The sequence below is a fragment of the Mauremys mutica genome, chromosome 4 (assembly GCF_020497125.1).
Source record: "Mauremys mutica isolate MM-2020 ecotype Southern chromosome 4, ASM2049712v1, whole genome shotgun sequence".
Taxonomy (NCBI): Eukaryota; Metazoa; Chordata; order Testudines; family Geoemydidae; genus Mauremys; species Mauremys mutica.
Window position 1 is genome coordinate 20,992,805 of NC_059075.1, and position 24,759 is coordinate 21,017,563.

General features: G+C 45.6%; 1 protein-coding gene across 1 annotated transcript in view; it reads right to left on the reverse strand.

Annotated features, from left to right (window-relative positions):
- Positions 1–24,759, reverse strand: part of TNFAIP2 (TNF alpha induced protein 2) — a 29,824-nt gene that overhangs the window by 3,064 nt on the left and 2,001 nt on the right. The window contains exons 2-11 of the mRNA XM_045016961.1: positions 16,735–17,148; positions 13,853–14,492; positions 9,134–9,248; positions 7,602–7,724; positions 6,272–6,372; positions 6,070–6,168; positions 4,176–4,302; positions 3,302–3,424; positions 949–1,104; positions 301–422 (exon numbers count right to left, since the gene is read on the reverse strand). Of these exons, the coding sequence (XP_044872896.1) occupies positions 301–422; positions 949–1,104; positions 3,302–3,424; positions 4,176–4,302; positions 6,070–6,168; positions 6,272–6,372; positions 7,602–7,724; positions 9,134–9,248; positions 13,853–14,492; positions 16,735–17,131 (2,003 nt within the window). The 5' untranslated portion in view covers positions 17,132–17,148. The remainder of the gene's footprint in view (positions 1–300; positions 423–948; positions 1,105–3,301; positions 3,425–4,175; positions 4,303–6,069; positions 6,169–6,271; positions 6,373–7,601; positions 7,725–9,133; positions 9,249–13,852; positions 14,493–16,734; positions 17,149–24,759) is intronic.

A 24,759-nucleotide genomic window follows, 5' to 3' on the forward strand; every position in this document is an offset into this window, starting at 1 on the left:
ACTTGGATCTGTATGTACTTTGGAAAAGAGGTCAGGAACAAAAATATACCTCCTATCAAGATCTCTGAACTGTACCTTGCTAAAAGGGGAGTTGTTACCCACCATGCAGCAGTGCTCCTAGGCACTTGGCATGGATGATGAGCTCTCTGCTCTCTGTGTAGCAGGACTTGAAGTGCTTCAACCTGATCTAGAAAAGCTGATGCTCAAACTAGCTACTTTTCATCTAATACTCAAGTATCTTCATGGAACTACTGTGGACGTTCCTATTAATGTTCACAAGTATTTTTCAGTACCTCTTACCTGATATCTGGGTATGTATTAGCAAGCGTCGCAACTTCTATTTTAATGCCATTTGAATCCTGAAGTCTGATTATTTCAGCCAGTTTTGGGAGTGCAGAATCCAACCACGTGGCCTTGGACCCCTATCAGAAAATAGTGGGCAGAGTAAACAGTCTACTACAGGTCCACTGGGATTACAAAACCCTGTCTGCATGGGGTGGAGACATAACCAAGGAACGCTGTTTAAATAGGATTCCAGCTAAGCCAGTTTGACACAATTGGGTTTGGCACAAAGGAAGGAACCAAACAGCAATTAGAAATGATGCCCTATAGTTTTCCAGAGACTTTATTCTAAACTGGATTTAGCCTTGCCCAGACTGAGCATAACAGGAAAGGAACCAATTGCAAGTAATCAGGAGGAAGTGGGAAATCAGCATCGTACTTGGCAGCTCATTTGCTGCTACTAGAGTGTTAGACTTGTAAACTTCAGTCTCTGGGCATATATTCCAACTTTAACTGCCCCTAACCTCAGAAAACTCCCCTTCTGTGTAACATCCACTTGTAAAAACTAAATAGCATTTGAAGAATTAATGCTAGAGGCTGAAGAAAGTCCTATGAACTTCTGAAAGGAGTTAAGTTCTAAGGTGGACATGGTGAGCCATCACTAACCTTCTCTTTGCAGAAGCTTTGCAAGTGGGAGGCGTGAGCTGAAATGAGATTTGACAAGTTTTGCTGTAGTTCTGGGGTTTTCAAACTGACTTTCTTCTTAATTAGCCTCACAATGTATTCTCTCACCAAGTGACCATGAATCTTCTCCATAATGCCCTGTTTGGGGTGGGAGGGGAGGGAAAAAAGAGAGAATGGAAGTTAATTCAGTAGGATCGTATGCATGGAACCCACTGGGAGGGCTACAGATTATGCCAGATGTCTGGCATAGAGTTGCCACTTATCTCAATGGCACTTATGTACAGGGCTCCATAGCCCCCTCCTACTGTGTATCCTAGTCCAGTGGTGGTGAGGGGTGGGGACACAGGGGTTGAGCCCTGCAATTGGGGAAGAAGTGGAGTTACAATGAGGCTCCAAGCACTCGCCTTTGACCAGGGCCGGCTCCAGAGCCCAGCGGGGCAAGCACCCGCCTGGGGCGGCCCTTTCCCGGGGGGGCGGCAGGCTGGGCCGGCGGACCTGCCGCAGTCATGCCTGCAGGAGGTCCACCGGAGCCCCGGGAGCAGCGGACCTGCCGCAGGCATGACTGCGGAGGGGACGCTCGGCCGGCGGCTCCAGTGGACCTCCCGCAGGCATGACTGCGGACGGTTCGCTCGTCCCACGGCTCGGCTGGACCTCCCGCAGGCATGACTGCGGCAGCTCAACCGGAGCCGCCGGACCAGCGAACCGCCCGCAGCTGCGGGAGGTCCAGCCGAGCCGCGCGACCAGCGGACCCTCCGCAGTCATGCCCGCGGGAGGTCCGCTGCTCCCGCGGCTCGGGGGCGCCTCCCGGGCATGACTGCTTGGGGCGGCCAAATTTGTAGAGCCGCCCCTGCCTTTGACTTGACAGGAGGCACGGGCAGGGAATGGGCAGAGCCTCAGACGGTTCCAAAGAGTAGCAACAGAGGGACAATCCTCCCCCACCTCTAACAGACTTGCTCCCACTGCTGTCATGGAGGGGACAACCTTGGGCAATTTCTTTTCAGTTGCGCCCAGCCCCAAGTTCCATAGTTGCCCCTGGTGGAGCTGATGCAGGAGGTGAATACCTGGAGAAGGTAACAGCTCCTGCCCACTCACCAGAGGACTCACAGATGTGCAGCCTCTTTCCAAGGCCAGCCATCAAGGAACATAGCAAGAGCAGTCTTGGAGCTGGGTGAGTTAGGGGAGGAAAGAGGGAATGGAGGGGACATTCACCAGGGGACGGGAGGATGGCCTGGGCTAGCATAGGTGAGCTCAGGGAAAGGGTGGGGGTCTGTTTCAAATTTTTGTTTGGGACACCTTTAAATAGCATTAAGCCCCTGTTTGTACATGTGGATCAATGGCAATATGGTCCCAATGCTAAAACACGGTGTGCCAAATTCCTGCCCTCAGTTACACCTGGACAGCCATGCTGGATTCTCATTAGTTCTGAAGTACTCGCTCATCTCCTTATTACTGGCTGATCTGGAGTCCTGTTCTACCCAGTGCACAAAGCCTCCCAGCCCCTCGTAAGCAAAGCACATGATGTCTGGGAATTGGCTCTTTCCCAGAATGGGGAGTTCCTACTGGGAACGAGTGATGCACGAGAGATAGAAATATCACAGGGAAACAGGAATCTGCCTCAGCTCCTCCTGGTCCCCTATTTGATTACATATATTACTGAATTTGTTCAGATTATTAGAGAGACGAAAGCAGGAAACAGAATTCTTACATGGGGACTTTACATTGTCTATTTGAGACTTGCTGTATAACCACAAGAAATATGGACATGGACATTTAAAATCGCCTTGGATGTGGCTGAGGATAGAAGCTTGCACTGCAAATCACAACATCTAGATGTGGCCTGTTCTTGGGATTGGCACCCGTTGCAACCACCCCTGCAAATACTTAGGATTATCAAAGCCACCATAAACTAATTTGCACATGTGCAGCCATGCTGGGGCTGGAGGACCAACAGCCCAGATCCTTGATGTAGATAAAGCCTTATTCTGAAAAGCTGCCTGAACATTAGAAAGGCTTCAATGTGTTTGGCCATCATGCTGAAGAAACCAGGGTCAGAAGGAGGTATGTGAATCTGGCTTTGATGGATAGGAGTTGATGTTGGCCATTGGGATGATTTAGGTAATCTGCACAGTAATGGAAACCCCTCCTTGGGAATGGGATTTGCAAGTGTGAAAACTCACCAGTTTAAATGGGGTTAAGCTGGCACTTGCCAACATGCACACCCAGTCCCCTTGCCAAACTGAGGTGGGTCCATATAGCTGAGCATCAGAATGGTCCCTAGCCGACAAGCCAAGCTTGGATTCCCTAGAATTCTTTCAATGTCTCCCTTTGACCTTACCTGATAAAAGGGGTCGTGGAGAGTCTTGAATTCTGAAAGGTGGTTGCTGGTGGCCTGAATGATTTCATTCATCGTTTCACTGCACGAAAGCCATTTACTTTGGGTGAACTTTCTAAAAATAGGCTGAGGAAAGAACATGCTGTTCAGCTTCTACAAAGCAAAGTCTAAATGCAAATATGTACATTTTATACAACAGGTGTGCATGGTGCTGTACAAAGAAATTAAAGATGGCCTGCTAAAGGAGAAGGGGTGAATGGAGGATAGGGTGACCAGACAGCAAGTGTGAAAAATCGGGACAGAGGGTGGGGGATAATAGGAGCCTATATAAGAAAAAGACCCAAAGATTGGGACTGTCCCTATAAAAATCGGGACATCTGGTCACCCTAATTGAGGAATAAAACAATGGGAACCAATTGAGTTTTAAATAATGAAGGTTGGGGCTGAGACTTAAAGTTCAGATCTGGCTCTGATCTTTTCCCAAGTTTGGGTGTGACAGATTGTGGGATTTGGCTTGGGGCCCCTCTCTAATAGATGAGAAAAGATCAGATTTTTCTTTAGACTGTAAACTTCCCATTCAGTTAAATCAATCTACCTGAAGTGTATATTCATTGCTTTGATAAAGACAGCATGATGATGACCTCAGCGAAGAAACGTGATCAGATACTACGATGTGCAGTATAAACCCTGGAACATTGGGTTGCTATGTGTTTAACCCCCCTTACCCCCCAAAAGAAGAATTCTGGGAAAATTATGTGGAACCTACTTTTTTGTCCCAAATCAGTAACATTAGACTTTTCCTCTACAGGAATATTTCATATGATACAATTACATCCCTATATGCTTGGTATTTATTCATGTAATACACACAGGTTACCTTTAACTCCAGAAACAAATCTTGAAGCAGTACATCATAGCCAATGTTCTCTATTTCACTAAGTGCACCAAGTATTTTTAATCTCGTGCTGTCTTGTGCTGATGGTGTGGTTTTCTCCGTGTGGTCTCTGAAACAAGATGCAGGGATAGATTTGTTACACAAAATAGGAACGCTAGTGGGAGACACATTTTAATAGGTCAGAAAATGGAACCTAGCACCAGGACATCAAGTTTTGGTCACTACCCAAAAAGCAAACTAGAATTCTGAGTGGCTTCTATGTCTAAGAGTAGAAGTGATGGTCAGTGTTAGTGGGAGGGATACTGATTACATGACGATGACATTTTAATTTGTCTGTCTGGCAATTGTTCTGTTATTGGAGGTGCATGTAAATTGCCATTCACATATGCAGTGATAAAAGGGCAGATCCAAATAGCCCTGCCATTGCCCCGGTAAAGGCCAAACTGCAGTGGAAAGAACATCCCCTGCTACATCCCCAGGCGCTGCAGGAACTCCATACCCCCTTGCCAGCTTGATGGCAGTTCTTGGCACAGGAGTGCAGGAATGAAGTTTTGGGTGAGCTGAGCTGTAGCAGGTTCACAGGGCACACAGTGCAGATACATGGACTCAAACCCTCATGAAATGAGTGGCAACAGGCAATATCTGATGCTCCTTCCTATGGCCCTGGTGGACACTGGCTACTACAGGCTGGGCTGTAGGATTCAGTTCCTCAGCCTTGTGCATAGGCGCTGACTCCGTGGGTGCTCTGGGGCTGAAGCACCCATGGGAAAAAAATGGGGAGGGCTTTGCACCCCCTGGCAGCCCCCCCATCAACACCTCTCCCTCCCCCCGTGTCTCCTGTCCACCTGCAGCTCCACGGATCACTGCCTCCCCATCGCTCCCAGCACCTCCCGCCTGCCAGAGATCAGCTGTTTCGCGGCATCAGAAGATGCTGGGGGGGGGAGGGGAGAGGAGCGAGGGTGCAGTGCGCTTGGGGAGGGGGTGGAACTGGGCGGGAAGAAGGGCAGGGGCGGAGCAGGGGTGGTAAGAAGCAGGGTGGGGGTGGGGCATTGGTGGAAGGGGTGGAGTAGGGGAAGGCCTGGGCGGAGCCAGGGGCGGCATCCCCCAGCAGAATAGAAACTCTGTGCCTATGGCCTTGTGCCTTTTGAACAGTTGGACTCAGGCTCTGACCTCTCACGCAGGATTCAGTCTATTGTTTTTCCATTATTTCATGAAAATAATAGATAATATCTCCCCTCTATTAGGACAGCCAGAGGGTACCTTAGTTTTGTAGCAAAATTATTTAATGATGCACAGCTTGGATAAAAGGAAAAATGCAGTTGTGGAAACTGTCCTAATGGAATGAAACTGCTTGTTCCTAAATAATCAAATGGCACTTTTCTTTTACCCCAAGTGCATATCTGTTCTACAGATGGGCACTTGGAGACTAGGTGACTTGTCCATGATCAATCAGTGTAGGAACAAAGAATGAAACCCTGGTATCCTGATTCCATGACCCCTATGTTGCCAGAACTTGCACTCAAGAGGAACAGTTGAAATCTGGAATAATAGGATTGTCATAGTAGCTGAAAATCTTTGGGTGGGGTTCTCAGCTGCTCTAAAATGACATATGAATAACTTCCCTGGAGCTATGCTGATTTACACTAGCTAAATAATAAGAGTGACAAGTATATAATGTAAATATTTGATTAAGCTTTCTGGATATTAGATACTGGAAGTTACACTGTAGCTTCTCTCTTTAAATCAGTATGTAAATATTAAATACAATTAAAGATTTCCGTGCGTTTGCTGCTGTAATGCTCTTTACCACCACAAGCTAATGTCACCCGGATTGATTACAAAACAATAAGTTAAGCATGTTCATTGTGACGCTTACCTAAAATTCATGCAGTTGTTAATATTTGCAATTATTGTAGCCTTGAAATAGCTGTGCTGCTTGTTTTTCTCTTTAAATTCTTCTAAGGCCTTCTGGTAGCTAAAGAGAGAGATTGAAAGAAGAAATCAGGATCAGTAACTTTGCAACTGGATGTCAACGTTGCACGTAGGAAGCTGTTTCCTGCAACAGATTGTTACTCTACCTTTTCAAAAATGTTGACAGCTCCACCAACAGTACAATGGACAGTTGTTTGCCCAGTTCAGGTGTAATTTCTGCAGCTCGCTTTTGTCCTCCATGAATAGTCTAAGACATAAAATTGAACAACTGTCAACTTCAAATTTCTACAACAACCCTCCCCTGCAAAAAAAACCCACAGGAGAGTTGCTAAGATGGCTGATGCTGATTTCTTATTAGTCATTGGTGTTAGAAGAGTAGTGATCAATGTGCTAGGCACTGTACAAACACAAAGCAAGAGCCAATGGCAACTGCCTGTGTTGGCTGCCTATAACTAAAGAATGTGGAGAAGTGTCGTGACTTGTCCAAAGTCACACAACAGAGCATGGAACAGAATGCTGGTCTCTCCAGAGTCCCAGCACAGGGTCCTAGCTGCTGGACAACACTGTCTGTCCTGGGAATAAGCAATGGAACTGTATTTATTTTGGACACTAGTGCAATATTTCCACCCTCTGATTTCAATCAGGAACATAAATGAAGGAGAAACTAAACAGGAATTCAGAGGAAGAAAAAGTGTGAACATAGTGTCAAATGATTTTATATATATAAAAATACACACACACTTTTTGAAAAATGTCTTCTAATCTCTGGGCAGGGAGAAAGAGTCCTACCCAAGAAAAGATGAAGGAAAAGAACTGATTTGTCTAACACAACCTGAAACTCAGCCAAGTTCCTCAACAAATAACTGCCATTTTGTTCATTTGTGTACAAGAGGTCCTACTGGTTCAGTTTTGGTTACACACATGCATTCCCCTTTTGTCAGGTCAAACAAGGGCAGGATTTTCCCCCTTAACATGTTTGAGGTGTGGGGAAGGGGAGTTTCCCAGGACTGCAGAACAGAGGGACCTGCTAGTCCCTAATGAATAACCACCCATGCAATCAGCCCATACACTCTGACTGAGGCAGGCCTAGCGGATAAGACATTGGCCTGCGCTGTGGGAGAACTGGGTTCAATTCCCTGCTCTGGTATAGCCTGCCTCTGTGACCTAGGCCAACTCACTTAGTTTCCCTGTACCTCCATTCCCCATCAGTCAAATGGGGATAACAGCACTGGCCTACCTCACAGGGGTGTTGAGGATAAAATCCATTGATAGTTAGGAAGTGCACAGTTACTATGGCGATGTCAAATACCTAGAGAGATTTTTCCATACCATTACACCGTCTTCCCTTTATGTGGATATCTAGAGCTTCTTGAATGGATTGTACTTGGTTTCAAATCCTAATACTTGCACGACAGTTATTTATTTTTCAATATATCCTAGGTCAAGTAAAACAAGGCACTTCAGTGTATTTGTTACCTGGATGACATCTATGGCTAATTCACTATGAAAATGTCCATCCAGTTCTTCCGGTTCTTTCTCTTCTGTCCACCTCTTTACTTCCATTTCTAAACTCTTGGCCAGCCAGTTCTTGATAGAAGCCTTGACAGAATGAAGGAAAAGAAACAACATTTACCACAGCCCATGTACATGGTTTTTAGTGCTCACGGTTTGTGGACTACATTTTACTGCTCAGTCATGTAACTTGTCTAGCCTAACGGAATTTTACATCAATCCCTGCTAGGAACTTGAAACTCTGCTCTCTGCCAGTTACAAGCTACCGTCTGAGAGATGCGTGTAAAAACCCTATACCCATAGGGCCCAGTCTTTATTCATGACCATATTGTACCCTCCTGTGCTTAGCTCAGGGGAGGGCATCCAGAGTTCTTGTAACCTGAGGCTCATTTCAGTGTTCCCAATTAACGTTTCCTCAGGGAGAGGCTTGGAAGGTGTACAGGATATTGCCCCCAATTCCCAGGAGAATGGGAAATGGAAGCTCCAGTGCTTTGGGTGCTGTTCAATCTCCCTTGTGGCTCCTCTACCAGCCAGAGCACAGAAGATAATGCTTCAAAAAGCAGCACGGTCTTCTGGGCACATCTCCACCTGACTAGCTGCCAGGTTGGGAGGAGAAGCATGCTGCATATAGTGGCTGCTTCTCAGCGCTGACCCTTCCTGCTCCTGACATGGATAACTGCAGAGCCGCACAGCACATACGGTAATTAACACCGAGAGACTACTGCTGCGTTCTGTTTGCTCAACAACTTGCCTGTCCCAGCTCACATCTGGAAGGGATTATAGACTGAACTTCCTCTCTACTTACAAGTCTCCAAGAATTCTAGCCTGATCACAAGGTTCTAAGTACTGATTACTAGAATGGTCACCACTTGTGGGCTTTTTTGGGGGGGAAAGAGGGAGAGCAACCCAAGACTAACAGCCTCTCTGCCATTTCTGCCAAGATTCTTCGGTACAGTTAAGGGCTAGATTTTCAAAAAGCAGGCCTGCACAGTTGCACCCCTTTGCATGCACCCAACCTGCTTTCACAAAAGCTTTGGGTATGAGTCTCCTCTGACAACAGCATGTAAGTCAGGAGTAATGCCACTAGAGCTACACTGGACATACCTAGCTAGGAGAGGAGAACTGAGCCCTCTCTGCATGCTTTACTTAAAACTGGGTCCAAAAAAATCTTTGACTGTTTAGTCCCTCTTAGGGTAAGGCTTCCAGGGATAGAATAATTGTTTTTCTTGTGTAAACAGCCATGCAGCCCGCAAGGCTAGTAGGCTGGGCTGAGCATGAAGACAACAGCATTTTGTTATGTAGATCATTGTGCAAGAGAGAACATGATTCATTTCCTTCCCGCTTAGCAAGGTTGAGCTGACATGTCTGATCTTGAAGGGTATGTAAAATGATGCAAGGAGCAGAGCAATGCACAGTAACTGTGCCCTGGACAAAATAAAGCTTCACTAAGGCATGTCACAGAAATAAAGGTAAGAAAGGAATGAACAGATTCTCACCGCTTCATTAAACAGGTATTTAACTTCAAGCTGTTTGATCATTTTGGGTGGCAACAGGCTCCCCAGTTTGGCTTCATCCAACTCTTTCACTAAAATGGAATTTTTTCTTATGTCACTGGAATGAAAAAGCCAAGCAATCACATTTCGTAGAGTCAGTGTAATTGAAGACAGTTGGTTTACATAAATCTAACATTGCTAAAGAAATTAGTGAAAACCAGATGTAAAAATGGGTGTTGCCCTTAAACCCAGGCAGGCCTTGGAGGAAAGGAGACAGCACCCAGGCTTTGTAGCCCAAGTCTCCAGTTATAGTTTGTTCGTGCCACTAAACAATAATGGACACTGCACAGCTTGCTGTGGGAATTTAAACAGTGCAGAAGTGTTCTAGCCTAACAGGAACCAGGAGTTGAGTTTTGTACCCGCAGCTGAGTTCTGGTGGGAAAGGAAGAATTCAAAACAATGAAAATAAAGGAAACCCTTCCTCCTTCAATAGCTGAATTATCTGATGGGACACTGGGTTGTAGTGACTAAAGGAACTTTGGACAAGCAGTTGTTTTTAGAATTTCAATGTCTCGTATCCTCCTGCTGTTCTTTCTGTGAAATGCCTATTGAAGGGAGGACTGATGGCTTGACATGGGGACAGAAATCAACTGCTACCCTGCTGTCAATGTGGAATCACTCCATCAGCCTCAAAGGAGACTTACACTGAGGGCAGGTTTTGCACTGCAATGAGCAATGTTAGTGATTACCCAACATCCACATTTATAGATGAACCATCACTTCACAAATATCACATTGTACTACTAGCAACAATACATGGGCTGCTTTTCTACAACTTCAGAAACTTGTTGCCAGATCTTTAGCAGCAGTAGTGCTGTGCCAGGCCCAGTTTAGTGGGGGAAGATGGCCAAGGAGCGGAATCTGCATTTTTTTTGTTGAAAAAAGTTCAGTCAAAAACATTCACTCAGCTCTACTGGTTATCCTTCACAGGGTATTTGTGTAAGAAAATAGCCAGGGTTCTAGATAATCCTACCCTAATCTACTGGGCTGGAGCATTGAAACAACATTTGCTGATTCGCCCCTCCCAAATTACTCCTGAAACCACCCAATCGGTTTTCAAAACAAAGCCACACGTTTTGGCTTATGCTAGAACTTTTCTGAATGCAATACGCTGAGGGAGGCTTGCATGGTATGTGTATCTATGTCATTGTTCTTTCCTCCCCTGTGCGCTGTGCCTTTAAATGTCTAGGGATCAGAGCTGTGCTGCTTCCCTGGTGCAAAGTGGCCGTAAAACTTGTATAGCCAGCTGCAGGAGGATTCACCCAGTGCAAGGGAAACCTGAGGCAACATGAATCACTGCTGTACCTCCTATTGCCTGCTGCAGGAGGCCTGGCCAAGGATTCTCTCCACTCTGCTGTTCCCTGACAGGTGAAGTGGCCCCTTGGGGCCACAGGCAACTAACTTAAACCTGTTTTGTGAGGGGAGCAACCAGTGCCCAGAATCATGGGTGATAGGGGAGGCACAATGACGACTTTAAGGCCAACTGTGTACACCTTCCTTCTGCTCAGCTGCTCTGAGCACTCCTTAGAATGAGCTCAGGCTCTGGGCCAGAAGCCTGCCCTCTGCTAGAGGTGACCGCTACGTTTCACTCAGGCTGTTAGATGAGAAGCATGGTTTGCGGAGAATCTTTCACAGAGGAAATCTCCATATATTCAAATAAAGTCACTCAGTGATAGGACACTGAGGTTTTTGTGTATGGAAAAACGGACTTGCTTTTAGAATTTCAACCTACTGGGGTAAATTCATCCCTGGTGTACATGTCCTGTGGTCTCCTATGAAATGCCCAGCGACATCACGTATCCTCATTTACCAGTGGCAGGTGCGTGCCTTGTGCATGTACCCTCCCCCACTGCACAGTGCGTGTTTAACATAGGAAGTAGGTTAGTCTGGGTATGAAACACTGACAGTCTCTGCAGTCTAAGGGAAGGTCTCTGCAAACTCTCACATCCATATTTAGCAATACCAATTTCATCACGTGTTGCTCCTTATGAAAAGTAGTTAAAACATGACTAGCCGATCAATGTTTCTACCCCGAGTGCAGCAGCGCTTTTGAAGAAATTCTAAAATCAACCTCAAGTCAATCCATCTTACAGCAAAGCAGCACTTAGGAAAAAAAAATACTTCAGGGTTTTAAAATAAAGTAACACAGCTTTTGTATTTACAGTTTGTGATAAGAAACACGACTTCTTCACAAAACGTATCTAACAGCAGAGCAACTGGTTTGTCTAGTACTTCGGAGGAGTTCAGTTTTACAAAACATGTGGCAGTTTAGCCCAGTAACAGTCCTTTGGCTAATGCTCTGCTGGATTTGGGTTCCATTCCTTGCTCTCCTAACTCAGGGGGTGTCTACTAAGCAGCTGCATGATGTGATTTCCAGTGTGGGTAGACATACACACACAAGCTGTGTTCAAGCTAGCATGCTAAAAATAGCACCGGGGCCAGGGTGGCACGGGCTAGCTGCCTGAGCAGTACCCCCAGGGCCAGGGGGGATTGTACTCAGGCAGCTAATCCGAGCCTCCGCCCACACTGCTGCGGCCTCACTGCTACTTTTGGGTGCTAGTTCGAGCAGAGCTAGACCATGTGTGTCTACCCGAGCTGGGCATTACTCCCAGCTGCAGTGTACACACACCCTCTGAGGTACACAGGGATTGCGGGTAATGCCTAAGAAACGTACTCCGCCCTCCCAGATGACTTCACATCATGTTTCTCAGGAGCACAGACCTGCAGTTGAATGAGGGGCCACAAGGGAAAACGGTCCTTCACTTCCCCAGCAGGAGGTGCCTGGGGTGGAGAAGGAGCATCTGGAAGAGTTCAGTCACACAGCTGGAGGGGTGATCGGGACAGGGAGCTGTGAGCTATTTGATTAAAGAGGGGCAGCAATGGACTGGACTCCCTTCCAGCTCCACTGGGCTGAAGGATTGCTGTTGTGGCACTCCGAGGGGAAGTGAAAAATCCTCCCCAGAGGATTAGCATAAACTGCAGGTGTTGATTTCAGGCCAGGTCCTCAAGCTGGGGTAAATCAGCATAGCACCATTGATTCCAAAAATCAGCCATGTACTTGACACCAGTGGAGCAAAGCCAACTTGCACATAAATACGTGGGCATCTTTGGAGCCAGTGGAGCAATGCAGATTTACATTAGTGGAGCGTCAGGCCCAAGGACCACACAATACAAGACCTGGCAAATACCATCCTATGTATTTAAGCCACAGGGACAGGTGAGGGGACTCCCTGACTACTTAGACGCCCGCTCAATTGGCTGAAGAGCAATGGAGTGTAATTGGCATGACTCGGTGCACGGGAGCATGATGATAAAGTGTAACTGTACATGGTGGCAAATGATCCCCTACAGAGCATAGACAGAGAGGCATCTTCTGCCACCTGCAAGCCGTTGAGTTACAAGGTATAACCTGGCACGGCTATCAAGACACCCAAGAGGTGTTTGAGTTTCAAAATTACTGTCTGAATTGGATACTGTAAAAATCGTACTTGATGCTGTACATTACTAATCACCGTAGACAGACTCCGGCCCTGGGCCGTGTGGGTGTGACTGGTGGGGGCATGTGAGAGTGCACTCCCCCCCCCCCATGTGGCAGCACTTGCCACAAGGTACTGGGAAAGGGACCTGACTGCCCACCTGCCAGTTCTCACCAGCCTGCAGAGCGGTATGGTCTGCTAGCATGGGGTGTGATGTGACCCCTAGGTACCTTGTACACATGCTGCAACATGGAGCCTGCTCTAGAGGTGGGTGAACCCTGCTCCTTTCTGGGACCAGCAGTAAATTATACTGTAGAGTGTCTCCCAGCTGTCATTGCCCATCCTGCACTGGCAGGATGGCTCATACATCTTCAGATGGGTTCCAAACACATACCCACTTCCCAGTGTGCCTGCTTACAGCAAAGGAAGGATGTTGCCATAAATATCCCCTATACTATGGCTATGTCCACACCATGCGGCTTGTGTCAGCACAGCCCTCTCATGTACACCCAGCCTACACCGACTAAAGGCCTTTTTCTGTTGGTATAGGAATACCACCTCCCTGATCAATGCTAGCTGCCTCGACAGAAGCCGTCTTCTGTCATCATAGCTCAATCTACACAGGGCAGGGCCGACTCCAGGTTTTCCACCACCCCACGCGGTGCGGGGGAAAAAAAAAAGCTGATCGGCAGCACTTCAGCGGCAACTCAATTGCACCACTCCACTCTTCAGCGGCAGTTTGGCGGCGGATCCTTCACTCCCTCCCTTCCTCTTCGGCGGCCGCCCCAATAGCGGACGGAGTGCTACCCTAAGCACCTGCTACCTTAGCTGGTGCCTGGAGCCGGCCTTGACACAGGGGTTTTATCAGCATAGCTACGTTGGTGAGGAGTGTGGTTTTTTCTCACCCGTGTCAGATTCAGCTATGTTGACATAACTTTTAAATGTAGATCAAGCCTAAGTGTTCTCTTATTAGGATACACTTTGCTCAGACACCATCTCTAAACGTTCAGAGAGAGAAATCACCTTTACTGATTGTTTCTGGAATCTACTATCCAAAATCTGGCATTGGCAAAACCAAAGATAACCAACTAAGTGATGATAGGCCCTGTGCATGTATGGCACGGGAATACACGAATGCAGATCAGTCAACTCTAGTGAGAAACATGCAGATATAATCACCACTTACTTTGGATAAAAGTTCTGCACCCAGATGAGGAGGAGATATACGTCCTTATCTCCCAGTTCAAACTCAGCAATCAGCTGCAGCTGAGAAGAGAAATAGCTATGGTAACATTCTGCATACGTGTTGCATATGTTAAACTGCGCATGGTAATGTTGTTTAATGCATTCCACCACTGTTATCATATCCTCTTTCATTGTTCTTCCCATATGCAGAAAGCAATGAGCAGTTGTAGACAGGTTCTCAGCAGAGCTAGTGCGCTGGACGTCTTTCATACGATCAGCTACAGACTGCTTCACTGTGTCCATCCAAACCTCCTTCCATTTTCTGGGTCTGTAACTCACGATCTTGTCAGGTGGCTTCTCTGACTTGTATCTCTCATCCTCCACCTCCTGCTCTTCTATTGCGTACACGGCATGCCGTAGTAATTTTGGATTAGATGGCGCTAGGATTATCGAATTCTTTATGATGCTGAAGACTTTACTCTTCAGTAGTTCATAGAGCGATTCCACGGTGCTTTGCTCCCTTGACAATTCCTCTTCACTCTTGCCACCTAAGTTGTTATAAAGGGCCCACTCCAGAGCAATCAGATGTTGAGTGGCATCGAAGAATTGATCACTTTCAAGATGCTCTCTGATTTGTTCAACTGTCAAAACAACAACAATTTTTGTACCCAACTGCTTTATGACCAAGGCTCCCATCTCAACAAAAATGGCCCCACGATACTACAGTGCATTCAGTTATATAGCCCTTTTAATGCAGATTCTTAGACTTCACGGCAAAGTGTCATTGGGGTGACTTTTAGAGATCTCTGAATATTCCTGCCATCTCTCTCACTAGAGATGACTGTGACTCAGGTTGTGCCAAGGTATTACCAAGCCAGGGGCTGGATGTGCTGCCAACTATTTTATGCTAAAATACTAGAGGTTCTACTCAGGGCTTATAGATAGATAGATAGATAGTTTCAAAACTCAAGTGGGATATCTATATCTGTTTTTACCCTCTGCCATCCATCTAGCAGTAGAAAAGATCCAGGCTACTAAACTGAGTGGTACCTGCATCTTTATAGCAGGAACACTGAAGATTACGGGAAAGTGCACACATTCACACCAAAAGCTCCGCCAGTTGTGCTTTTTAGTGTAAGTGTGTGTAAGTGACGGGAAGGAGTGGAAATTAGATGATACATCCTCAGGTCTCACCCGTGTCCGCTTGCTCCTCAAAGATCACACTGGAGGGAACAGATGTCAAAACCTTAGTCACCAGAAAGACTACAAATCATTCAAAGGCCATTAATAGTGCCACTGACCAACAGTGAAGGCAATCTGCTCATTCCAGTCATGTCACGCCCAATGACACCACTGGGAATTCGACACATGAATCACGGGTATGCTAAGACATTGAAGAATGAGCATAAGCAAACAGAATACAACAGTAACTAAAAAACCTGGCACATGGAGTCCCAATATTGTTGCTCCTGAATTTAGATTTCTGCTAGGACTGTGGAACAGAATGATAGAAACGGTTGGCAAGTACTCAGAATCCAGAATCTATTGTCCAGCTCTTGGTACTTGCTGTTGTACCAAGAGCTGGGCACCAGAACAAAAAACCTCAGGGAAAACTGATTTGTCATCCTATGCCATGCCTGAGGGCTTATCTACAAGAACAGGTTTCCGAGTAGCAGCCATGTTAGGCTGTATCCGCAAAAAGGAGTACTTGTGGCACCTTAGAAACTAACAAATTTATTTGAGCATAAGCTTTCGTGGGCTACAGCCCACTTCATCGGATGCATGCAGTGGAAAATACAGTAGGAAGATTATACACACACACACACACAACCATGAAACAATGGGTGTTACCGTGTGTGTATGTGTGTGTGTGTGTGTGTGTATATAATCTTCCTACTGTATTTTCCACTGCATGCATCCGATGAAGTGGGCTGTAGCCCACGAAAGCTTATGCTCAAATAAATTTGTTAGTCTCTAAGGTGCCACAAGTACTCCTTTCTACAAGAACCAGTGAGCGTGCAGCAAGCTGAGGTAAAAATCTCTCCTGCACTAGCCTGCCACACGCTATGTGTCCATGTGAGCCCTGCTGCCGCACACTAAAAATTCCAGGATGTGCTTTAATTGACACTCGTTTCAAAGCAGGGTAAGTCAAAATGCATGCGCATTAAGGAATTTATAGCGCACACTAGCAAGGTCCACACAGACAGATACTTCGTGCATGGCAGGCTAGTGTGGGGCAGATTTACACCTCAGCTCGCCACAAACTAAGTGTTCATATAGACAAACCCTGAGAGGTTGGCCGGAATACAAATACTTGGTGCTAGTAGGTAAGCATCAAAGTGTCCAATCCTCCTTCAGGCACTATCCTCTGGACCGGAGGGGCTGCTATGTTAGAATACCCCTCCCAGTAAAGGTCAATTATCGTTGTCCACATCTACATCATCCATTACAGAGGCCTGGCTTTGGGGATGGTGTGGTTTCCAGCTAGCCTCGAGGCTGCATGGATGCTGGAATGGCCGGCAAACCTGCTTGGCCTCCAGACATATATCCTAGTGGTCAGATACGCACACATTTTGCCAAGCTTGTTTGTTATCTGTATCAGGGTTGGACCTTTACATTGGACATAGACTACACAACATTAATTGCTTAGAAGGAGGAAGGGATAGTCTAGTGGACTTGGAAGACCTTGGTCCAATTCCTGCCTCAGCCACAGACTTCACAGGAAATCTAGTGGAAGTCACTTAATCTGCCCTGTGCCTCCATTCCTCACCTGTAAAATGAGGATAATACTTCCCCACCCAAAGGGGCACAGTGGGGATAAAATACACTAATGTTTGTGGGATGGCCATAAATGTAGATAGATAGAACTGGCGCATACTGTACCTGTCAGTGGCTTCTTGTCTGTCACTGCTCCATCCTTTTCTGTTGGATTCACTATCTTCTGAACAGGCCGAAAATTGAAAAAGGCATCTTTTAGTTTTCCCTTTATTCCCTTCTTTTTGGGATTATATCTGTACTCAGATGAAGGAGGACAGCTCCCATTGGCCTCAGTGGAAGGTGCATGTGAGTCTCCGAGAGCAGAATCTTGTCCTCGGCTTTCAGTTTTCACCTGATCTTTTGGCTGGGTCTCTTCCACAGCTGATTCAATAGACACAGTATCTGGCTCGGATTCTGATGATGTAGAAGGTTTTCCAGGCGGCTTTACTCCAGTGACGCAGTCCTTAGAAATCTTACCCATCCCAAAAGGACTGTTGTTGAAAAAGGGCATCATTTTTATCATCTTTTTTTTTTTTAAGCCTGTAAATTAGAGTAAGGAGTTGTCAGGTCCAAATGCTTGCATTAAAAGAAAAACAAAACCACATGCCAGTGGCACAAAGTTGAAGGCCTATTCCTGTAAATGAAAATTGCTACGGTAATCTGCTGTTAAACATGTGTGGGCTGCCCTGAGCGACTTAGAGCACACGGCCCAAGAGTGTGTCAGTCAGAGAGAGCATTTGAAGCAGGCGATCTGCAGAACATTAGACAGGGCCTAAGACAACACCCTTGTTGACATTAACACCGTGGTGGGTGGATGTACTCCTGTGGAACCTGAAAGCGATGATTCAGAACTGTCTTTACTGGAAATTTTCAGGAGTCTGTATAAATACATAAGTACATGTATTTCCACCTGAGTGTGGTGGAAACAAGGAACTCAGCGAGGTTAGTACACACAGTCTGTAATATAGGCACACCTGGGGCCCAGTCCTGCACCTAATCTGGGCCTGCTTCTAATCTCTATGAGCACAGAAATGCATACACATCTGCACTTGATGGTACACGGCAGTTGCCGCTGGCAGCTTGCACATGCAGTTACCGGATTTGTAAGCACAATCGTAAAACTCAGACAAGCTAAGTGTGCAAATGCATTTGTTGGGGGAAGTCTGGGATGGGTTAACTATGCTCCCAGTGAAGTCACTAGTAAAACTCTCTCACTTCAGCCAATGTTGAGAGCTTTCTGAAAATCCCATTTATAATGTTTAGGAGAATCAGGCACGTACTGGGAAAAAAAATCTTATTGAGCAATATTAATGTCTGCAGGGAGTGAATTCTCCTGCATTAGCATAATATTTATTACTAGTCTCACTGAAACACCAAAGACCCCGGTCAGAGTCAGGGTCCTTTTGTACTCCAGGCTGTCCAAACAAAGCAGGATACATCCTTGCAATGACTGATGCACTGCAGACTATTTTGGTCCTTTTTCAATGTATTCTGGAATGTAAGACCCTCCATTCCAGAAAGCCTCTTGGTGCAGCTACAGTATCTAAAAAGATACAGCTCGGCTGCTGTCAAATTCCCACACAAATAAACCAAATCTCTAGCTCCCACCCCCTCAGAAGAGATGGGCCTTACATAGCACAAATGCTGACCTCCAGGCACTAGCTTGAAATAGCATGGGAAGCAAATTCAACTCAAAGTTTCTACAGTGAGAGCATCCTCCTATGGCAGGGAAGGTGTGTGTGTGTGGGGGAGTTTCTTGAGACAGGCAGATCCCTAACCATATAGGAATTTCCAGTGGTACTGGAATCATCACTGCAAATGTCTGGTACTGTAAAATATCCAGTACTTAAAAAATCCACTCCCTACCAGTGAGTAGGAAGCATTCTCTGGTGAATGAGGGACCAAAGCCATCAGCTCTTTGTACAGCACCTAGCACAATAGGGTCCTTGTCCCTGACTGGGGCTCCTAGACACTTCTGTAATACAAATAATAATAAAACAAAACAAAAAAACCCAACAACCTCCCCCATGCTAAGTTTCTAGCCCTTGCTGCCAATACCACTCTTCGGCTCTCATGCAAGTCACATCTAATGCATTGCTATATGCAGACTGGCCACCCTTCCACATCTGCTGTGAAACTGTAGCATCAGAACAGTGGGCAGCTGCATGGTTAGAAGTGGGGGAAGAATTTGGCTATGACCACACCCCTAACAAATGAACTTATAATATCAAGCCCTCCAAATGCTCTTCTTCAGTTTATACTGTAAGATTTAGGGCCATGTACTAGGAAATATGCTTGATCACCCCCGTACATGCAGCTTCCATTGATACAAGCACTGACGTGTAGGGACGTCAATTGGAAGACTATGGCTCTTTGTTTTGAGTCTGATTACTGACACTGGCATCATCCAAAAACAACTACTCTAGAATGTCAAGCTGACAGTATGACACAAGCTTATGACTCACAGGCACTTGGGAAAGGGCAGCATTCGGTTTTACATAGGAGTATTCCTTCCCTGCTTTGACCTATGGGGTGAGATCCAGGATTTGGAAGAAATAATGCAGGTTGCTTTTAGAGAATGCGAGAAACATGATCATTTTATTAATAAAAAAAAAAACCGGTTGGCTATATTCAGTGCCACTGCCAGTCTACACACGCAGAAATCAACACAAGATAATTGGCTTATGAAAATTACCAGGCACACCTCATTTAACAGGTTCGCTCATTTGCAAGCGATCACAAAGGTTTGCTAAAAGTTAAAACCTGGGGAGTAGCATTCCAAATGAATAGGAATAAGGGATGACTGGGAAATCCTAGGGGTAGATGTGCTAACATTTCTGCCAGCAGGAATGTCATCACAATGGCCAGAAACAGAGGGCTAGAACCGGAGTTCTTTCAAACCAGTCTTCATGGCAGCTGTGGCATCACTCACACAGGAAGAGAAAATGGGAGGTCTGATGCTCAGGCTCTTAAGGATGTTGTCATTATCGCTAATGTAATACTAATTATGACTTTAAACAAGGGATACAATTTCCCCTTCTGGAATCTTACAAAAGAAATATGGGGATTTTTGTTTGGGTAATTAGCCATTGCAATTCACTATAGCTACACTCAATAAGGTACATCAACTCCAATTTTATGGTTCTTATGATGTAAAACATCTTCCCCTTTTATTTGTCATTTATTTCAAAGGATGCCATTGTAATAGAGGATCTATACAGATGCCCAGTGGTTATATATCACAAGGCTATTGTCCTAATCTCTGTTTTCCAGAACAAAGACTTCTTTGTATCTAGATCTGCTGGGCCAAATTAATACCTCCTATGAGATCAGGAAAAAATACACACACCCTCACACATTTTTCTGTTTGTTCAACTGCAGAATTAGTTAGGAGTAACCTCACTCCCATCTGGCACTCCAAGCAAGCTGTCCTCATGTTCTAAATGTATAAAGACATTTCTCCATTTGCTGTCCTCAAAGGTGACATGCAAATTAAAAAATTGGGCTTATGCTTTTATTGTTTTGATGAAGACTTGAAAGGTAGGTTTTGAAGAGAATTGTACCTGTTTTGACAACAATAAACCTTGCTCATCTGCCTCGGAAAACTCCGAGGACTGGAGGACTAGCAAAATGACACTATAAGGCTAGAGAGGGAAACGTGAGAGGGGGTTGTAGTGAGAATGACTAAAGCTTTGTTTGTATAACATATTTAAAGTCAATGACAAATCAGCATTTTGGATAAAAGATGGGCTTGTGAAAACATTTAGCACATCTCCACTCCTTCAATTAAAGGGCTTGGTCTAACATGTTTATTGTCAGGTCATTCAGCAAGTCCTCCAGAGAGATTAGACTTGACGTTCCTGATATTTCTAAGGTTTAAAAAAAAAAAGAAGCAAAAATTAAAAACCCCAATCGACAAATAATAAACATAAAAGGGCACAAGCACAAGTTAAAAACCAAAACAATGGAAAGGCTCCAGCCTTCTATCCCAGAGGGCTGCATTTCAGTGGTGGGTGACAATCCCTGTATTTATATGGTTTATTCTGTAAAGACTGTAAAAGGCTAAATAATTATTGCAAAAGTAATTAAATATCAGGAACTAGGTTTACCCTAAACCTGTAAATACTGCTTAGTGCTAGGGGGCACAGTCAATTTCACTCTTTCACTAGTCCCAGTAGTTATCTACATGCAAAGCTCTTAGTGGTTTTGCATTCATTTATGCTGCCAGAATCCCCAGGGTATCTCAGCCACCTGTGCTAACTTGGAATGCAGGCGACTCTACTCTCCCCTACCCCAGGCTAAACAGACAAGCCAAGAGCCTCTGAACTCTTCACCTGCGTCTCCGCTGTAGTTTGGTTTTCCCTGCTCAGTAAATACAGCACCACAGCTACACTTCACCTGACTTCACTTTCCCAAAGTGAAGCTGTGTAAATTAATGGCTATATCACCCGACTAGGCATTAGGAGACTTGGGTTCTGTTCCTGGCTCTGCCACTGGTTTGCTGGGAACTTGGGGAAAGTCAGTTCTCCTTCCTGTATCTCAGTTTCCCTCTTTAGCAAAGCAGTTAGCGGTCCACTGCTGAAAAGCATTGTATAACAGCTAGGTGGCATTTGATATTATTAAAGCTTCTCCTGGCTAAAGCCAGCCAACTGCAGAAGTTCTGCAGTACTTAATAATTTCCCAGAAATGAAGCAAACTCCTCTCCCAGCCCAGGAATCAGCAACTGATGCCACTTCCCCTAGAAGCATGCAATCTAGATAGAATCCACTTCATTAGTAACAGAGATCTCCAAGTGGCACCATTTCAAAAGGTGCCCCACTGATGTGTAGAAACATCCATGGGCACAATTATTTCTGACTTAGTCCATCAGAGCCAGAATCACAGCCGGGAGCATACATGGAGCCCTCTGCCATTCCAAATTAAGTAACAATAAGGTTAGGATCAATATTGCTATTGACTGGTGTTAGTGGTTGGATTCTCTGGATTGTGCAAATAGCTTTGTGTTCCTCAGAATTCCCAACTCCTGAAAAGTTGCAACATTGAGGTTTTTGGGAGTGGGAGAGGTGTGGTGTGGTGTGGAGGGCAGGGGAAATGCTTGAAATAGATCTCGGATGACAGACTCTGAAGATCTGGACACCACACGGAAAGGGCTCTTACCACTTATCTTGCCAAAAAACAGACACCCAAACAAACAAACAAACAGAACCTTCAGAGAACTAGTACAGGCAAGTCAAGTCCTATCTTACACGGGGTACCATTCTGCGGTTAGCGCGTAAAGCGAAAACCGCGTATACTCAAAATTACATCCCCAAGCCCTTTAAATGCCGGCCCTGGCCCGGCTGCCAAAGCTGCGGGCGGGATTTAAAGGGCCCCACCGGGCTTCCCGCCGCAGTGGGGAGCCCGGAGGAGCCCTTTAAATCCCACAGCTGGGCTGGGGCTGGCATTTAAAGGGCCTGGAGCTCCATAGTGGCTGGAGCCTCAGGCCCTTTCTTTCGCCCCAGGGGCTACCAGCCACCTCTGCAGCTGGGAGCCCCCTGGGTGGTTTAAAGGCCCTGGGACTCCCAGCCACAGCTGGTGCTCCAGGACCTTTAAATCTTGAGGCCACGCCTCTTCCGCTTGAGGCCACGCCCCCAGACTCCGGCCCTACAGCGTAAAGCTGAAATCGCACATGTTAAATGAACGTAAGTTGCGACAGACCTGTAATCTGTCTCCTGCCAGATGGATATTTTAAACACATTTATTTAGGCAAACCAGAAAATGGGCTGGGCTTAGTAAGCAGGAAAATAAGGCTGCTAGATTTGTTTTCTTATAAGATTCTTTGCTGGCTTTCTCCCCTTCTTGAGGATACAGCCTATTGAGGATACAGGCTTGATGAGATTTATGGCCTCTCTGTTGTTTAAGGAATTCTATTTACCTCTATTCTACAGAGAGTTCAGAAACCCAAGATAAGTTACTCAACAGAGTTTGCTGTTGTATCTACATTTTCCTTTACAGTCATGACTTCCATGAATTCATGTCAAGGGCTGGTGCAAAAACTGAATATTGACCAATGTAACTAAATCAGTAGAAAATCAGTTACAGTTAAATCAGTGCAGTCCCCTAGTGTGGGTGAAGTTACTAGTATAAGACTGTTTATACAAGAGTATAAGACTGTTTCCCTTCAAACCAGCTTAGGGCTTGTCTACATGAGAAAGTTGCACTAGTTTAACTATATTAAGCCCTCTCTTGTGGGTTGGCCTGGGCATTAATTTCCCAGTGCCTCTAACCTTACCATATTTATCAAATCCATATTGCTACACTCTGGGCTTTAAAAGAGACATCAGCAGCCTTAGCATCCTTCTGTCTGAAATGTGTCTGAGACAAGATAGTTAAGGTAATATCTTTTATTGGCCCAACAAGATTTATTACCTCTTACCTTGTCTCTCTCATATCCTGGGACCAACACGTCTACAACAACACTGCAGACAACTCTGACATGTTTCTCATACAAGTGCCACATGACACTTGCAGAAGAATTCAGCATGTTGGGTGCTGAGCTCTTTTGAAAAGCTGCCTACCAACTTTCCGTTCCATTGCAACAAAGGTTGGATTTTCAAAAAGACTCAACATTGGCCTGACTCTGCTGAACTCAAAATCAGTTTTGCTGTGAATTCTAGTGGGAGCAGAGTCAAACTAATGCTGAGCATTTCTGAAAATCCCATCCAATGTGTCCATTTCCTTTTGTGTGTATGGCATCACTTTGTGTATAGTCAGTTTCACTTTCCCCCTAATCTCTGTTTTCCAGAACAAAGACGTCTGCTAGGCCAAATTAATACCTCTTATGAGATCAGGAACAAATATGGTGTGTGTTCATTTTCCCTATAATGACTTAGGTCATTGTCTACACTGCAGCTGGAAGTGAGCCTCTCAGCCCCAGTAGACAGATGGGCACTAGTGGGGTTTGAGCTAGTGTAACACTGACAGGCTCTGGTCATCGGTGGGCAGGATCGAACTGGGGACCTCTGGACCTTAGCGCATGAGCCTCTACCACATGAGCTAACAGCCACCTGGCACTTAGTGAAGGCTATAGAGCAAAGTCATTTAACTCTCTCTAAGTGGTCTTGGTGCCACTAGATGGGACAGAACACCACACCCAGAAAGTGTGTGGGTTACGCTAGCACACTCGAAACAGCAGAGTGCATGTTGTGCTTCTGGCACAGACTCACGCTTGCCACCCACACTCAGAGCCAGGGGCTTGGGTGGGCTTGAGAGCCCATGCTGCTGCCTAAACAGCAATAGCCACACAGTTACTTTAAGCATGCTAGCTTAAGTCCTGCTAGTGTGCATCTGTCTACCTGTGCTGGGAGGTTCGCTGACTGCTGCAGTGTAGACAGGTCCCGATCTCACAAACATTTACACATGCAAGTTTTAGCATGCAAGTATTCCTATCGACTTTCAGTCAGACTCCATAGAGGGACAGGGGTCTGTTTGCCTCTGTGTAACCCCCGCAGAGTGTGTTACAGGTCCCCAAATCTGCTGATCCACAGAGGATGTGAGTACAGCTGGGTGACATTTTTTTTCTAGTGACTAATACATTTACTGAAAGATGCAGTTTTGTGGCAACCCAAACTCTTTGCAAATTCAGATCAAACTCAGCAAATAGTTTCAACAGAAGCGACATTTGGGAATGACCGTTTGCTTAGAAACAGAAAAACTGAAACATCCAGTTTTGATATGAAATAAACCTAATCTTTTTTTCCCCCCATAATTTTTTGGTTCCACAATCAAGCCAAAAATCACTTATCTGCTCAGCTCCAGTTAGGAATCTTTAGCTCGGGAAGTCCCCAAATCATTTCCTGATGTGTCAGCCAAAATGGCAGCTGTCACATACCCACATCTCACTGCAGGATTGGAGCTTGTGGGTAAAGTTCTCAAAATGCTTAAGTCCTATTTTCAAAAGCGACTCAGGCACTTAGGAGAGTGAGTCCCTATGATTTGAGCTCCTAAATCACCTCTGAAAATAGAACTTAAACGCTTTTGAAAATTTTCCCCTATATGACTAAGGCATCTAAGTCACTTTCTCTTATTAATGAGGATTTTTCAAAAAGCATTGGGGAGAAAAATTACAAAAAAAAAAAAATCATAAAACCTACCAGGGGACTCGGGAAAGTG